The sequence below is a fragment of the Zootoca vivipara genome, chromosome 1 (genome assembly GCF_963506605.1).
Source record: "Zootoca vivipara chromosome 1, rZooViv1.1, whole genome shotgun sequence".
Classification (NCBI taxonomy): Eukaryota; Metazoa; Chordata; class Lepidosauria; order Squamata; family Lacertidae; genus Zootoca; species Zootoca vivipara.
This window is the reverse complement of record NC_083276.1, coordinates 94038825-94056594: the sequence shown is the minus strand read 5'-3', so window position 1 is coordinate 94056594 and position 17770 is coordinate 94038825. Positions and strand designations below refer to the sequence as shown.

At 42.1% G+C, this 17770-nt stretch overlaps 1 protein-coding gene across 2 annotated transcripts in view; it reads right to left on the bottom strand.

Annotated features, from left to right (window-relative positions):
- The window catches only part of CCDC93 (coiled-coil domain containing 93), a 38673-nt gene that overhangs the window by 2246 nt on the left and 18657 nt on the right, over positions 1-17770 (bottom strand). For both annotated transcript variants that reach the window (XM_060279189.1, XM_060279192.1), the window contains 9 exons: positions 14981-15097; positions 12156-12218; positions 11183-11256; positions 9646-9727; positions 7576-7647; positions 6579-6650; positions 6147-6255; positions 3241-3323; positions 422-459 (listed from right to left, as the gene is read on the bottom strand). In XM_060279189.1, the coding sequence (XP_060135172.1) occupies positions 422-459; positions 3241-3323; positions 6147-6255; positions 6579-6650; positions 7576-7647; positions 9646-9727; positions 11183-11256; positions 12156-12218; positions 14981-15097 (710 nt within the window). The remainder of the gene's footprint in view (positions 1-421; positions 460-3240; positions 3324-6146; positions 6256-6578; positions 6651-7575; positions 7648-9645; positions 9728-11182; positions 11257-12155; positions 12219-14980; positions 15098-17770) is intronic.

Here is a 17770-nt window from a genome sequence, read left to right as displayed (position 1 = left end):
AAACAAGAAGCAGCATACTGTCATAGTTTCAGAGAAAAGGCACTGAAACAAGTATTACCTGAACCATTTAGGAGCATAATGTGACATGCATAATATCTTGATTGGGATACGTGACTTTAATTTTTTTTCTTAAGAGTATAGACCAGGCACCCCCAAACTTCAGCCCTCCAGATGATTTGGACTACAATTCCCATCTTCCCCGACCACTGGCCCTGTTAGCTAGGGATCATGGGAGTTGTAGGCCAAAACATCTGGAGGGCCGCAGTTTGGAGATGCCTGGTATAGATCATTGAAACTTTTGGAAAGATTTTAAAGACACGTGACTGTTTCTTTAAATCAAGGGCTGGTCATCGTAAAGGAGGTGAAATGGCCAAGCTGTGTTAGTGAGGACTGTATCCACAGAAAAGAAAGGACTACTTACTGCTGGAAGTTGTCATGAATTGAATTCAACAAGTTAACCTGGGAAAGACAAACACAAGGATGCATTTTTATTGCAAAGTTTTCCATGTAAAAAAGCAAATGCCTTTTAAGTAGGGTTGCCAGACTCAATAGAGGACAGGACTTCTGTGCCTTTAATTGCCCTGCTCTCTTTTGAGTATGGAAACCTTAAAGAGAAACCAGCAGACCCTTTGCTTGGAAATTAAACAAAGGGTCTGCTGGTTTTTCTTTAAGGTTTCCAGACTCAAAAGAGAGCAGGGCAATTAAAGGCACAGAAGTCCTGTCCTCTATTGAGTCTGGCAACCCTATTTTTAATCAACAGGGCCGGTTCAGAAAATGATACGGCTTGGCTAATTCATGATCATACAGACTTTGCTGTACCAAATTACTTGATTTGCAGTTTAGTGTGCGTGAAACATTGTATCTGAGGACTCACTGGGTTACCACGAATTTCTTATTGTATTCATACATACTTTCAGACATGAAGTAATGAACCAGTAATGAACCAGTAATATGTTACCCTAAGAACAGTACTTGAAATACAACAGTGTGAGAGTATTCAGAGCATTACACACATGTGTTGGTAGGTCATTTAGATGACTGCAGACTGAAAGAGAACAGGCAGGCATTAACTGAATCAGTTCTAAGCATGACACCCCCAAAATGGATGACACTGTAAGATTTTAAGCAAATTATACATATCCTAAGAAATTGTGTACCTATTCACTTTTATCTTTTCAGGAGCATATATTCAACATTTTGTGCTCCTATGAGCTAGCACATGTGTTCAGATAAATATTGGACTGCTGCTATCTTATTTATCAAAACATTTTGTAGGAAATATACAAAACCATCTCATAAGAAATTGAAGTACCATGTACAAAGGGATATACAACCACTGAGTTACAAAACCCCAGTGAATTCTGGGCAGCAATGACCGTACTCTTGATTTTGTGTTTTGCCACCACCCCCCACCCCCCAAGGCATCTGCTATTCAAAAAAGGGTGACAACCCTGGACTAAGCTGTAGACAAAAAGTGCCCTTGCCTCAGAGTGCTTTTGCACATTTTTTTTGCTCCACTAGCCTTTTTCTTGCCCTGCATTAGCTGTGGGAAAGAACACAATCAGTTTCCTATTTACGCAGCATAACAATGCAAACCACAGCAGGTCTTTAAAGAAACCATGGGTTTCCCCTCCACCCTGCCCCTTTATAAAGAACACATGACACGAGACAACACATTGCCAAATTCAACAGGGCAATCAATCACATGCTTCACTTTATTCAAAGCAAAACCCTGGAGAACTGTTGCCTGTCAGAAGAATCAAAATCAGGAAAGATGGACCAATTGTCTCAAGTCAGTTTGAAGGAAGGTTCATAATGTATTGACCTCTTTTTAGCAAAAGCCTTGAAGCAGTTGCATTCTGACATGATTACCTGAGGAGGCCCACATTAGAATCCATTGTTTGATTTAATCCATGCACTTTAGACCAGCCCCCTATAATCAATCTCTGTGACCTCCATCCCAACTGAATTCTCCTCAGCACATCCCATACCATTAATTAGGATCTGCTGGCCTTCTTGGAGGGCTGAAGCAGGAGATGGGAAAATCCTCCTTGGCTAGGAGAATCCCATTCAGGAGTCAACCTGGGTTTCTTTATTATTATTTGACAAGATTTATGTACACCACTTAACAAAAAGAAAAAGTAAGTGGGTTACAGGAACATGGCTTCCTTGTCTATGCATTCACACAAAAGCACACACATTCTTCCATTCACTTGTTTTTCTCCATGTTCGCTTTCGCCTTTGAAGACCACAACTTTTTGTGTAATCAGCTGTCAATAAGCAAATTTAGCAGAATCTAGTTGGCCCGCAATTCCATGACATCTCAACTCACCATTGGGGACAGAGGAAGCTGCCTTAGAGTCAGACTATTACCGTCAGACAATTGGTCTATGTAGCTCAGTATGGTCACCAACTGGCAGGGGGCTCTCTAGGACTGTAGGCAGGGTTTTCTCTCAGCCCTTCCTGGTGATGTTAGGAGGGACTGAGCTTCTGCATTCTGTGATCTTCTGCATGCAGAGCACATGCTCGATACCACTGAGCTCTTGAGACACAGCCAGGCAGTATTTATCAATTTAACACTTAGCATTTTAAAAGACGAGTTTTAAAATAACTATATTCTCAGCGCCGTCATAATCATGTCAAGGAAAGGAAAAGATAATGAATATTTTAACTGCACATCGGTTATAGAAATAATGCCTCTCATTAAGAAGCATCCCTGAATTTATGTCTGGTTCGCTCTCATCAGTCCAGGGTGAGAGTAATATAATTACACCTTGCCATTTGACTTTTTGGCAAGAACTCTTGTGTGGAGGAGACGGAGGAGACATTCTACCCACGCTGAGTTACGTTATAACTAATTAACGCTATACGGCACACAAAAGCATTGTGCAGTTCTTAAAAAATAATAATCCTGTGAAGTGATGTCAATAAGGCAGGAGTGGGGGAAGAACCTGCTGTCCTCCAGATGTTGTTGGACTCCAATTCCCATCAGCCCCAGCCATCATGGCTAATGGTCAGGGGTGATGGGACATGTAGTCCAGCAACAACAAGGAGCATCAAGGGTTCCCTATCCACTCCTGCCTTAAATAAGGAAAATAAGGAGAACCCTTTTACAGAACAGACAAAAAACCTCAACAGGAACCCAAATATATTCACCATAGTTCCCTTTATTGCAAAAATAATGGCTTATATTGCAGGTGGGGCTTTGTGGTCAGTTAGAACATCTGATCAGCAGCTTACCTCTTTTTCCAAATACACCTTCTTATCATCCAGTGTGTTGTAGAGGGTAAAGAACTGCTTCGTTTCTTTGTGTGTTGCCGAAACTGCAAACAAAGGGAAGATTCTTATAGTGTAAGTAATCCCAGACATGCCTTAAGTAAGGACAACAGAGTCCAGTAAGACTTACTCTGGTAAAGTGAGTATAAAGTTGCAACCTTAGGCTGCACTCCTAAACACAAGCTTCTGGAGAAGAAGTCCCAGTGTCATCTGCACTGAAAATTGGGTGACTGAGAAAGCTGGCTTTCATGATGATTTTTAACTTAAATAAGTTTAGAAAAGGTGTACATCTTAATGGAGCACAACATTAAAGGTGTACAACGTTAAAGGTTAAAAGGTGAACCTGGTGTCATATGTAAGGCTGAATCTCTCCATGGCTCCTATTAGCTCTGTAGGAAGAAATGAAAAGGCCTGAAAGCTAACGGAAGGATAAGAAGACTTCCATTTATGCACGGTATCTTTCTCACACCCCTCCCTACACATCATACTCCCCTTCCTGAACAACCACCCCCAAAACCCTGGGGAACCTTTGAGCTGGCATTTCATGGGGGGGGGGAACTGTCTCAAACATCCTCCAAGGGTAAGGAAGCCCTTTAGGACTCCTCCATGAGCCTATTTGGATCCCAGCCAAAACCTGGAAATACAATTTTGCAAACATTCTTTTTAACTTTCCAACATTGTCATAGAAATCCAAGGAGGGAAAGAACACACTCCTAAGTACTCAGCCAACCTATAAAAGGCTGGCAATATATCTTAACATAAAACCAACATTCTGTGAATTGTAGCTCACATAAATTTATTGGGAGTGACAGTATTTCAGCTTGTAAAGCAAAAAGGGTTATTCTAAATGATTTGCAATGCTCATTTAGCATAGATCAGGCAGGCAAAAGGTAGAATTCTCCTAAATCATCAATTCACTACATTAAGTGTGGCTGGGACAGTGATACAACGATGGTTCCGGTCTAAGGAGAGGTAATGTACTTTCTGACACAGAACACTCTTTATAGCCATTAATGGTACTGAATAGCCTGAAGAGGCAGAGTGGTAAAACCCATATATTATTTTGCTTTGGCTGCTGATAGAGCTTCAGTGCGCATGCACAGATGTTTTGGAGAAAAGCCAATGAGAAATGACATTGCAGATGAGTACCCTATTCCGGGAAAATTTCAGAAGTAGAAGTAGCCACGGAAATATAAAATATCATATTGCTAATTTTGATGAGCACAAATTTGACATCACTGTAACAATAAGAACTAGACATTTGTTTTTACAGAGACAATTAAAAACCTCTCCTTACCATGGTTTTTTGGGGAGGTGGGTGGGATACAACAATTACAACATGTTCCATATGGCGAGAAGTTGCCTACCTCTGGCAGTAAGAAATTCAAGTCCTTGAATTATCTACAGTCTGAGTCAAAGTGTCAAATGGCTATGTGGGCTTGCTTACCAGTGCACCCCACTATCCTTAACCTACCCCCCAAAGGTGCAGCAGGTAGACACTTCATGTCCTGCCCTGCCAATTTCATCTAGTGTAAAGGAACAGCTTCCCCACAATCTCTGGAAATGGCAGACAGACAGGCATACATAGAGGATCCAGAGTAGAGAGTTCCATTAAGGGAGGTTTGTGGGAAAAACTAAGTGAACAACTGGGGCAGACAGAAAATGAGGGCCAAGGACAATAGGATGAGTTTACCTCTGGGTACTATAAATGACAGGTTCCTATGGAAGGCAGTACCTCTGATTTTCTTCTTCTGTCACATTTCCCCCCCCCCCATTTTTTGGACACCCCACCCCATTTCTCCTGGAACAAAGAATTTCACCAAAGGACGAGCATTTGGGAAACAAGCAAGCTTTCGTTGGTGGAGTCGTAATCTGGGGAACTGGGTTCGCTTCCCCGCTCCTCCACATGCAGCTGCTGGGTGACCTTGGGCTAGTCACACTTCTCTGAAGTCTCCCAGCCTCACTCACCTCACAGATATCTGAAGAAGTGTGCATGCACACGAAAGCTCATACCAAAATATAAACTTAGTTGGTCTTTAAGGTGCTACTGAAGGAATTTTTTTATTTTGCTTCGACTCAGACCAACACGGCTACCTACCTGTCACCTCACAGAGTATTTGTTGTGGGGAGGAAGGGAAAGGAGAATGTTAGCCACTTTGAGACTCCTTAGGGTAGTGATAAAGTGGGATATCGTCCAAACTCCTCCTCCTCCTCTTCTTCCTTAGGCTTACTTAAACCCCTAGCCAGTGCTCCGTGAGCAGAGGAGCTGTTGCTGCTGAAGGGGTTTCCACTGAAGTAGTCAGCCACTAACACAACACAGGCAGATGAAGACTACTTTGCAGCAACCACGTTACAAGTGCACTGGGGTCATGGGCCTGAAAGCTTCCTCACTTTGCACTGCATGCGTATGTACGAGCGTGCACCTATTTGTGTGTGTGCACAGCCCCTCCCACATTGTTTCTGAAATGGAAGAACAGTAGGGATTGGAAACAAATATGAATGCTGCACATCACACATATTAGTGGGGAGGGCAGCCCTGATGTACCCACTGCATGTAGTGGGTTGGTTGTGGCTGTTGTTTCCCCCCCTGCCTAGTGACATAAGGAACAGTACCTTAATATATAGACTGTGGAACTAAGTGGCAGAACCAGCTACGAACATTCAAGAACCTACCCCCAAAGCACCAAATCTTTGGCCCTGAGGGAATTTTAAAATCCATGTTTTGGAAAACCCCTGCTTGTCTGCAAAGGCATATGATGTGAATGTCAAACAGCCAGTGATACAACAACATTAAACAATAAGTGGTTGCCATGCTCCATAGGTTTATAGTGCTTAGCTGTGAGGAATGCATTTCTGCCTGATATACGTACCCTGCCCGTAAAGTTCAATAAATCTTTTCTGGTACTGTGTTAACTCAGCTCTGCTGGGAACCTCATCAATCTTGCGTTGTAAAATGGCTATTTCTCTGTTTCGTCGGGCCTGAGGGGAGTTGAAAACAATATACAAAACAAAAACCAAAAGAACCCTGTGACTAGGTTTCTAAAAAACAAACTGACATTTAGAAACAACCTGATAACGCAATCAATTGATGCCATGAGGACCCCCTGCCTTCTCGGCTCCACTGTAAAAGGTGGTATTTTCCAAATAATTACCCCCAAACTGGTATTTCCAACTTTTAAAACATCCATTACAGAAGGATCCGGGAGTCTAACGTGAACCAGAAATTTACATTGCACAGGACAGGAACACATTTAGCAAATACATCTGCCAACCCAGCGAGACTTGTGGTTTGGAGAACTCACCAGAAGCAGTCTGATCTTCTGCAGCTTCTCTCTCTCTGTTTTGTACTGCTGGTCTATAATTTTAGCAGGTTCCTAACATTTGAGACATAAACCAAAACTGATTTCATGCTGACCAAATTAAGTCGATACTATTATGACAAAGGGTCACTTATTCATACCGGCCCCAGGGCTTATACTGGTTCCGCACTAAAGTTAAAAACATTTAGCTTTTTGCAGTTTCCCCATTTTCTACAGTTTTTCCTCAAATCAATCCTAGTGAATGGGTAGTTGTACTCAGAATACAACAGGAGAACAACCTATTACAGTTCTTACCAGGGTGAGTTATGTGCCTACATTTGTCAATGTATATGATCAGGGAAGGGAACTGTCCAACTATTTCTGGGATACATTGAAATAATAATAATAGATTGGATCCAGTGAAACGCATGTAGAAAGGGGTGGGTAAAATCTGACTTTTGTGGCCCCGTCCTCTCACAGTTCCCTGAAATGTCCTTCCCCTGGTCCCAAATGTCTTCTGACAACCAGGGAATGTGCTGAACAGAGTGGTTTGCAGCATGGAGAGGCGAAAGGAGAAGAGGGATTCCTGAAAATGGAGCCAAACCACATTCTATACTGACATTTTGCCCAATTTTTAGGGACCTCTATCTTCCCCTCAATTTTTAGGGACCTCTATCTTCAGGTGGCGCTGTGGTCTAAACCACAGAGCCTAGGGCTTGCCGATCAGAAGGTCGGTGGTTCAAATCCCCGCAATGGGGTGAGCTCCCATTGCTCGGTCCCAGCTCCTGCCAACCTAGCAGTTCGAAAGCATGCCAAAGTGCAAGTAGATAAATAGGTACCACTCTGGTGGGAAGGTAAATGGCAGCATTCCAAATGAGGGCAAACACTTCTAAATGGAGCAAAGGGACCGCAAGCATTTAAAAATTCTTTAAAAATATATATACGGGAAGAAGATTTCAAAGGACTGCTCAGTAAGAATGCTTAAATATTTTTTGTTTACCTTCTCTTCTCCATTTTCAGCTGCTTCTGTTTTCAAACTTTCAATGTTTTGCTGGAGGCGTGCCATCTCTTCCTAGAACAGGAAGAAAATAATAATTGTTTCTTTTCATTAGCAATCAACGGGTGCTCTTTATGGAAACAGAAGCCAGAGACTGTTTTTTTTCTTTTCGTAAAATATGCATCAGAAGGAGCCCAAAAATGTATAGACATTCTGTGCTTAGGGCTCCAGAGGAGGCGAATGTTCTTCATTATGTAAAGTAGCGCACACTATTGTCAAGGGGGGTGGGGGAAAAGAGGGAAAACACACAGTCTGACTCATATGCAAATGAACCCAGTCAGAAGGGCAAGGGAATAAGTTAGAGTTTTTTTTAAAAAAAATCAAAATACAAAAATCAAAATACAAAATACAATACCATGACTACAGCGTCTTGCACAAGCCCTACTGTCCCTAACCATTTTGAAAGGGCTTTTGCAGAAGCAATACAGAGCACACTGCATCCCATAATGAAAATAGCCATCCCAAAATATTAAGTTACAGGGGTTTAAAATGCAATTTGTATTCTTGCCCCTTTCCATTTCTTTCCTGCTTTCCATAGCTGCCCAGTCTCCCATTTTTCATGGGAAACCCCCATATTTAAACCCGTTTCCCGCTGTTATCCCGAATAGAGAAAAATCCCGTAAATCTTCCTTGATTTCCTACCTGCCAGGGAGGCTCCTTCAGCGCATGTCTGGACATGTGTAGAAGTGACCTCCGGTGCCGCTCTGCCCATGTCTGGGCACCGGGAATCGGGCAGAGCGGCACCGGAAGTCGCTTCTACGCATGTCCAGACATGCGGTAGAAGCAACTTCTGGTGCCGCACCGCTGCTGATCCTGGATTTTTCTTGCTGGGAGTTGGATGGTGTGGCGAGTTACACCAGTAGAGGGTCCCTGGACGTTTGACGGTCTATTGACCCAATACCTCCCTCGCCTATTTCTTCCCTTTCCTGCCACCAACCAGTATATCTGTGTACTGGTACCCAATTGATTTGAACTCAGTCAGTTGAACAGTGAACAAAACAATTAAGTTTATTTATTGTGCAGATCTTACAAGCATATCAATGGTTTCTCAGTTATGTTTACTTTAAGCTTAACCGTTAGTCTTAGTTCTCCCCCGGTCTCCCTGACTGAAATTCTCTTCTTAACTCTTATAGATTCTGCCCCACCGCTCACCTCTCTAGCTTCTCTAACCCTCTATTTCAAAATCATCTCTACCTCTCTAATCAAATCCACCTCACCTCACCTCACCTCAACTCAACTCCTTGATCTCCTTGATCTCCCCCTCCTGTCTGCCTGCTTCTCCTTATATACCCCTGCTTCTGCCTGGAGAGCTCCCATTGGCCGTTTACCTCCCTGGCAACTTAACTCTTTCTATACCCCTAGAGGTGAAACGCCACAGAGGGTATGCCTCCTTTCTCATACAATTTGCACATTTTATAACTCCTGATATTGACCACTTTTTCAAGGTACCTTGCAACAACCACTGATTATGGTTTAAGTCCGGTTCATATATTACCTTGGCACCTAAGTGGTGGGGGCTCCACACGGCAATCTTAACAGATGCCAGTGTTAAGACACTGCACTGTTCATAGGTTCCCACTGCACACGTCCACCTGGGCACTGTGGAATGGGAACCAGCCATATGACCAAGGCAAATGGCTTTTTTAAAAAAAAGAAAGAAAAAGATTATATTCTGCTTTACTACAAGGTGCCCAACAGCGGCATAGCTAGACGTCTGGGGCATCATATGGGGGCAGGGTGAGCTGGGGCCTCAGCTGTAGGGCAGCTGAGCCTGAGGGAGAGGTGGTGGATGCCAGCCCCACACTGCCGTTTCAGGCAGCAGGGAGCCTGGAGGCACCCAAGCCACAGCGTCACTCCCAGCAACAGGAATTAGTAAACATGGTCCCATACATGTATTCTGCTGCATATACAAAGAAGCACAGGAGTACATCTGGAATATGGATCCTCAATCTGGATCCTTAAAAGGAATTGTGTGCAGGCACTGATTTGGAATGAAGCATTTAAAAAACTTACTCTGCAATGTGCTCTAAATTCTTGTTCTTGGCTTTTCAGGTTCTCATTCATTGCCACCAGTGCCCGAAGCTTCTGCAATACACTAAGTTAAAACAACAACACATTATTTATTCTTGAGCATTCAGAGACATTTATTCTAAGAAAAATGAAACACTGGGGAGTGGGGGGAAAACAAAATATCTTAAACAAGCAATTTAGGGCAGCAACAGAACTCAATAAAATAGAAAGGTAGAATCTCACAGAAGAAACGTTATCCTGTATTGCTGCTCACAGTTTGGATGCCTCCATTATCCGATAGAGTGCACCCGTTTCTCATGGGTTAATTTTGAAGGGAAAAAAGAGACAGGCAAATCTTAGGGTCTTCCAGTTTGAATATATACCTTTTTCATGGAAGGATGCAATGGACAGGATTCAATCAAACTTAAACATTACTTTAGATCCACTGATTTAAAAGGCAGAAACATTTTTATACTGCTCTTCATAATGAAAAATTCCAGGTCATTACAGAATCTACATAAAAGCCAGTACGTTAAAGCCATAAAACACACAGGTGGATTTCAGTGTTGCACTAAGGAGATTGTTCTGTCGGTGCAAGCATTGCTGCTTGCTCCTCTCTCTTCCAGTACTTTGCTGGGAGTAAGGTCTATTGAACCTAATGAGGCTTACTTCTAAGTAGACCTGCACAGGAGTGTGCTGCTAAGTCTCCCATCTGTAAGAAAATACGAAGAAAATACACTGACTTTCCTTAATAGGGTTATTTTAAGTCTAAGGAGGCAAACAGTAATCCTTAAAATAACCTTTTTGATGCTAGGTGTTTTTGAACACTCAAGAAATGCCAGGTGTTATTCCCAGCCCCTAATCCTTGAAAATCAATGCAAGTCTTAATTTGAAAATGATGTTTAACCTTCATTTTGCAGTGACTGTACCATGTGGAATGCCCTCCCACTAGAGGTCAAAGAGAACAACAATTACCAGACCTTTAGAAGGCATCTCAAGGCAGCCCTATTTAGGGAAGCTTTTAATGTTTGATGGATTTCTGTATTTTAATGTTTGATGGATTTCTGTATTTTAATGTTTGATGGATTTCTGTATTTTAGAATTTCTGTTTTGTTGGAAGCCGCCCAGAGTGGCTGGGGGAACCCGGCCAGATGGGCGGGGTATAAATAATAAATTATTATTATTATTATTATTATTATTATTATTATTATTATTATTTCAAAAATTAACATGAGACTTCAATCAGCACTGGCTATCAGTCTTGTTGCCTTGGGCAGATTAGAGTTGTAGCCAAAACCATACAGGGTCACCAAACTGTGGAAGGCTGACAGAGTTTCCAGCATAAATAACATTCTGCCATGAAAGGAAACATTTGGACTAGAATGTGTGCATGTGCACACACACACACACACACACACACACACACACACACAGAATATAAACTACAGGCTGGAGTAGATACAAAAACCCCACTACTGCTGAATTAACACAATTCATTGCAAAGGGGATAGGGAAGAATGGAGAGGAACTAGTCACATACTTTGAATCTGCTTGGGATTCCACTGTTTCTAAGGCTGCCAGCTCCTTGTCCAATTTTTCACTGTGATTCTTAACCTAAAGGATTGGAATTAATAACACATGGTGTGAAAATGTAATAAAAACCAATTTAACCCCAAAAGCAAAGCCCTCTAAGATTGATAGGGGTCTATTTAAAACTCTGGCAAGCTCTACTAGTTTTTTCTCATATAGCATGATCAGCTTTTCTCAAAAAGGCACCAGGAGTAGCTCACAGGAACTAGCACAGGGGCCTTGACTGTCACAATTGGATGTCACCCTTGGCATTAGTGTTGAGATGTGAGCCTAGACTCTGTACATTTCTGCTGTACCAGCACTGCCTCCTCCAGCTGCCTACAGAGGTGAGTACTGTACTGGATTGCACAGAGTTGCCTCCCAGGATAGTGCATGGTCCTCTCTCATACCAACTTATACAGCATTTGTTAAGGCGTTCTCCCCCCTTTTTGTGTGTGCAAGGGATAAAACACTGGTACAACTTGTGCACACGTTTCTTTCGTCTTTCCTATTTGACCACTGCTGCAGTATCATTACAAGATGAAAGTCAATATAGCATTGTGCTTGTCTGGGACAGATTTGGATAACCGGCAGAAGGCAGCTTTTTACTAATGTAGCAGAACCTTCCCGAACAAGCAACAATGGAAACTGTGGTGTTCCGGGCTGCCTCTTACTCTTATTTGCATAGGTGAGGGTGCACATTGTTACAATTATTCCAGTTCACTTTAGTCCAGGTGGTCAGATGGAGAAGGTTACAGGGCTCCTATGCAACTATTAAAGGAGCAGAAGAATGAATTTCAGCAGGCGTAGCTTGCGTTACATCCCAAAATCCTCTTCTACACAACAATTAAAGGTGCAGAGACCTTGTCCTCTTTCTTATCTGGCCAACACAGAGTTGACAGAGACCAATCTAAGTCGAAGGGCAAGGGGAAGAACGAGCTTACCTCATTTAATTTCTTCTTAGCCTCACTACATCCTGCTTGCAGGTCAGCACATTTTGCATGCAACTGTTTTCAAAAGAAGAACACAGAGGGGGAAGTCAAGTTAAGTCATCACCAATCTGGTATTTTAATCAAAGGCAGCAACATTTCCTAACAATGGCATGCGTATACACACACATGCACATCAAGAAACATGCTGGAATTATACTTAATGGTTCCTCTAATATCTACAGAAGCATTGCTCAGGCTGGATTTATAAAAGTAGCAGTCAAAAACCTCAGAAACGAGGCTTTTGCTTATGAAACACCCCATCTGAGAAATAGGTCTATGCAAACCATATGCACTGTGTGGTGAACTGTAGCTATTCATAATAAAAAAGGACAATACTTTACAACCTCTTTACCAAAAACATTTCATGCCCACTTCCCAGATTCATGTTTTATGTCCCGAGGAATCAATTAGCAATGCAGCAGGTGGGTAACATTTGTTTTACAATGCCCCAGGCAACTTCTTTAAACCTAAACATGTTGGGGCTGAATCAATCTTAATTTTGGGCACCTTTGAGGTTATTTGCTTGTCCCTGGACTGGCAAATTTATTCCTGTCCTTCTTTCTTCTCTACAGTGCAGTGCTTTGCAAGAATTTCTGATCACATGGAGGTTTCAAGCAAACATGGGTAGAAGCTCCCTTCAGACTTCCCCCACTCAACATAGGAAAATTTGGAATAAATAAGGCAGGGCTGGTGTCCACAAGGTGTCAGGGGCCAGTGCTTCCAAGATGGGTGAAATGTTTCCTGTTTCAGCATTAAGCGTGAACAGGGCAATAATTCTAACCATTTCCTCTTGCAGTATAATATTGAAGAGTGTCTCCTATAGCTTCCTTCAGCTGCTTATCCAAGGACAGAAAGAAAAAAACCAAGGCACTGATTCTCCTGAGGTCTAAAAAAGTAAATTTCCACTTTGGGAGTCTGGAAGGTTTTAGAAGCAAGTAATGTGTAAGAGATAAAGTTTACACCCATGTATTTATGTATATATCAATAAAGTTCTCTGGACAGCTAACAGTTGTCAGCTGAACAAGAATGGAATGTAGCAGTTCCAGGATACCCTTTTCTTTGGATCAAAACATCTAGATTTAGAAGAACAACAGCAGATGAATTATACTGTGTGGGGGGGGGCTATATTTACAGAATGCTCCACTGGAGGAAATTTGTGCATGAGATAGGCCTTTTTTCTGGCTTTCACTTCCTGCAACAGGCCCGTGCCCTCCAAAAACTGTTCTGGGCTTCAGGAGACTCTCGCCAACAGTATGGCACTTGGGACAGTTGGTGGAAATCAAGTGAAAATCACCTCCCCCCCTCTCTCTGGTGGGAGCCTTTACTGGATCGTAGCTGACACTGCAGTTCAACTTTAAATAAAATTCACTGACATGATGTACAAATACTGGAAAAGCATCTGGAAATATAACTCAGGAGAACACGTATATTAGAAAAAACAGGTTGATTCTAGGAAATTGTATTCCATTTGGCTTCCTTAAAGTACAAACGGGGGTGGGAAGGAATGGCAGATAGAACGGAACAGAAGGCAATTAAATCAGCGAATCCGCAAAGATTTTGACAGGCAAAACAATAATTTTAGCAGCAGCCAAGTCAGCACCAATGTAATGTTTACAGGAGCTAAGGACTGGAGAGCTCAGTTGGTAAAAGCATGGTGCCACCAAAGTCTCAGGTTCAATCCCCATATGGGACAGCTGCATATTCCTGCATTGCAGGGGGTTGGACTAGAGGATCCTGAGGATCCTCTAGGATCCCGAGGATCCTCTAAGATCCCTTCCAACTCTTTTGATTATATGATTTGAGGACCTTCCAGCATTTGGGAAAAAAAGAACCACAACTCCTTTGATAGATTCTGTTAACTATGCAATTCTGTGCAACTTTAAATGCCAACTGTTTTTTCTTTCTTTCTTTCAGCAATTTATAGTACACTTAATTACAGTTGTCTCTGAGCAGTGTGCAGGAGATCCAGTACAATGCAGTAAGTCTAAAATGAGTTAAAACTATAATATCTCAATTCAATTAAAAAACCTGCTGGAATAAAGAATCCCTAGTAAGCACAGGGAGTTCAACAGGGAGGGGGCCTGTCTGACCTCAACATTTGATATTCAGACAGTGGAGAATTTAAATGCTGCCTTTGCCTGTACATAAACACAGCTCACAGCTTTATTTGGAATTGCTGGCAGCCAGTAAGCACCTGTTGCTTCCGTAGAGGCAATCAAGGAAAGTGTGCAAACTTATGTACAAACCCTACAAAGGTAAAGGGACTCCTGACCATTAAGTCCAGTCGCGGATGACTCTGAGGTTGCGGCGCTCATCTCGCTTTACTGACTGAAGGAGCTTCCAGGTTATGTGGCCAGCATGACTAAGCTGCTTCTGGCGAACCAGAGCAGCGCACAGAAACGCCGTTTACCTTTCCGCCGGAGCGGTACCTATTTATCTACTTGCACTTTGACGTGCTTTCGAACTGCTAGGTTGGCAGGAGCTGGGACCGAGCGACAGGAGCTCACCCTGTTGCAGGGATTCGAATCACAGTGCCACAGTTTAGACCACAGCGCCACCCGCGTCCTACAAACCCTACAACTTATGTGCAAAAAAGGGTGCATAAATCCACTGAACCAATGCTTATTAAGACCCAGGTTACTCATATTATACTTCTCCTAAATGGATGTTGAAGTTATAATCTCCATAAGTGCAGAGTGGCAAAGTGGTTTATAAACCCTCAAAATAAGGGAACAACAACAACAACAACAACAACAACAATCACAACACCCACATACTTCATCCAGCTGCTTGGTTTTCTGTAATATCTGTTTGTTTAAAGACGCCACTTTCCTTCTGTGCTGCTGGGCAGCTCCAAGTCTCTCTGGACGCTCCTCTGCAGAAAGTCCTGATTGCTAGAAAAAGATGGGGTGGGGAGAGGACACAATGAATGGAACACCCCCTCAGCACTTTGCCAGATGCACAGGAATCATTACTTGCCTATTACTTGTGCATTAAGACTGCTCCATAAACCACTGGACAGCCTCATACAAGTAGGCCGAGGTCTGGATGCTTGCATGTCCTGCATTACAGGGAGTAAGCAAGTGTGGAAGTTGGCAGAGCTCTTCTGAAGGCAGAAATGTGAGCGGAACTGGGCATGTTCTACTTTGACCCGCAACACATTTCCTCCATCCTAGAAAGAGATACGGTGCTGGGAGCAAAGGGCAGATGGAGAATACTGTTAAAATTCAACAGCACATCATTATATGGGGATGGGGTGAGAATTCACAGCATTACTTTGAATTTCAGCACCAACCTCCCAGGACTGGACTGCAATGCTTAGTGTACTTAAGTCCCATTGAAATCAATGGGGCTAACTTTACTGACGCCGAGCACCATGCCAAGTTTCCTACTTCTTTGTCTCTCACCCTCTTTGTATCAGTGTTCGCCCGGCACTAGGAATCTCCCCTGCCACTGATTGCCACTAGACTGACTTCAAAGTAAACACAGATAGACTATGCTGCAAGACTAATTCTCCCCTCACACACAAACTGACTAGAATTTAATTACTGTATTTAGCTGCTAACTCATTCTGTGTTCACAGAAAAATACAACAAACGTGGAAGGCAGCAATCAAGATCATTTGATTATTTTGATTATTACTATTTCTGTAATGCTCCTTCACCCGCAGGAGTCCAGAGGTAAAGGACCCCTGGATGGTTAAGTCCAGTCAGTAAAATACAACAGTTATCCATTTAAAAATAACAACTTTTTTGCAGTTTTTGCTGCAAGCCACTGCTCCGTGATTTATTTTTCCTTTGTACTCATAAAAAACATTCTGTTGAAAGAAGGATATAACATCTGACCTGTTAAAACAAAGTTTTGAACAATATCATCTATTTGTGCTATTTACGAACTGAAACATGAGGTATAGCAAGTAGTGCTATGGAAGACATATGTTATAACACAACTGAAGCTTCTTGGCTCTTGCTTGAAATTGAAGTCCAAAGGTTTCTACTAAAGTAATTTGTTTTCAAAACCACACTAGACGTGTAGCTGTTTTAAGTGAGAGCCGACACATTCTGTTATCTTCAGATCATAAACATTTAGTTGAAAATTCTCTTGCATACTACAAAATTGCATTCACAGATGGATGGCAAAACCCAGGAATTCACTTGGCAAAATTGTAGCTTTTGTTTTTAAATTTGTTAATCAAAAGATTCAGCAGTTGCTACAAACACCCACCTAAGTTCTTTTAAACTTGCCATTCATTTGTCAACTGAAGAGAAAAAGTAACAGATCAATGAGGTGCCAGAAAATAGAAACAAAGTTATCTCTATTTCAGAAAAATAAGCTTTTCAAGCATTTTATTTTTAAAACTTATATACCACCCTTCATCTGAATATCTCAGGGTGGACATTTATTTCCAAAATGGAAAAAAGACTACAGTATTTAATTTTTGCAGGAGCAGGTGATTCTGCAATTTGTAAGGTACTTTATGTGCAAGGCACTTGACCCCCTGCCCTTATTTGCTCTCACAACTGTTCAACAACACGCCCATGCATGAAACTCTTTCCATTCCCATAACACTGTTAAAGTCAACACTGTTAACTTATTAGTTATATAAGAATCCCATAAGGAATCCCCAAGCAGTCGGTATATTTAAATCAGGGGAAATAACCAAGATGAGAAAGCTAAAGCACTTTGAACATTTTAAAACTGCTGCCAATGTTAAAAACTACCGTATATTCTTTCCCCTATGAGCCTCTTGATTCAGGCTCAGATTCCAGATTCTAAGCATAAACACTGCAACTGCAAAATTCCCTCTCAATTCATGCAAGACTATGTGCATCGTTCTCCTTTTCCTCCCAAATGCATCACTCACATCTTTAGATTCAAGTACAACCAGGAAATACTGACCTTCCTGAATTTAAGACGTAATTAAATGACTGCTCTATAGTAACCACTAAACTCAAGGGCACACAAACACACACCATTGCTTTAAGCAATCTTCATTGTGCACTGACACGAAATCTATTATAAAAGCCCAAGCCAGATTTTCAAAAAAAAACTATAACTAGCAGAAAGGTAAGAGGAATGGGTTGAGGAAATAGATAACGAGGAAGAAATAAGGATGGGAGGGTTTGTCTTCTTGCAAACAAAACACAGCTTGACTCCAGCTATGGGTGAAATTCAAATAATGCACCCCATCAGTGGAAGCCCAGGCAAGGTCCTCCAGTTGAGCAATGGGGTTTATCCTTCTTTGCTCCCTCACAACTGGCCTGGGTGTGCATGTGTCAGGAGGACCCCCAAAACAGCTCCCTGGCGAGGGGAAGGAGAGGGAGAATTGCTCCATCTGGTCTGACTGAATAGTACGACATTGAAAAGCTCCATATATCACAGCTGTAAAACTTCACAAACTGTTTCATGGCACACAAGACGTGGGAGAAACTATTCCTCTACAAAGTCATATGCGACTTTTAGCTACTTGTTTATAAGACACAGAGACACAGGAATCTAACTGATTTTTATTGACGAGCGCACAGATTTGTATGCCTTCACAAAGAAGCATTGGCATACCAACTAGC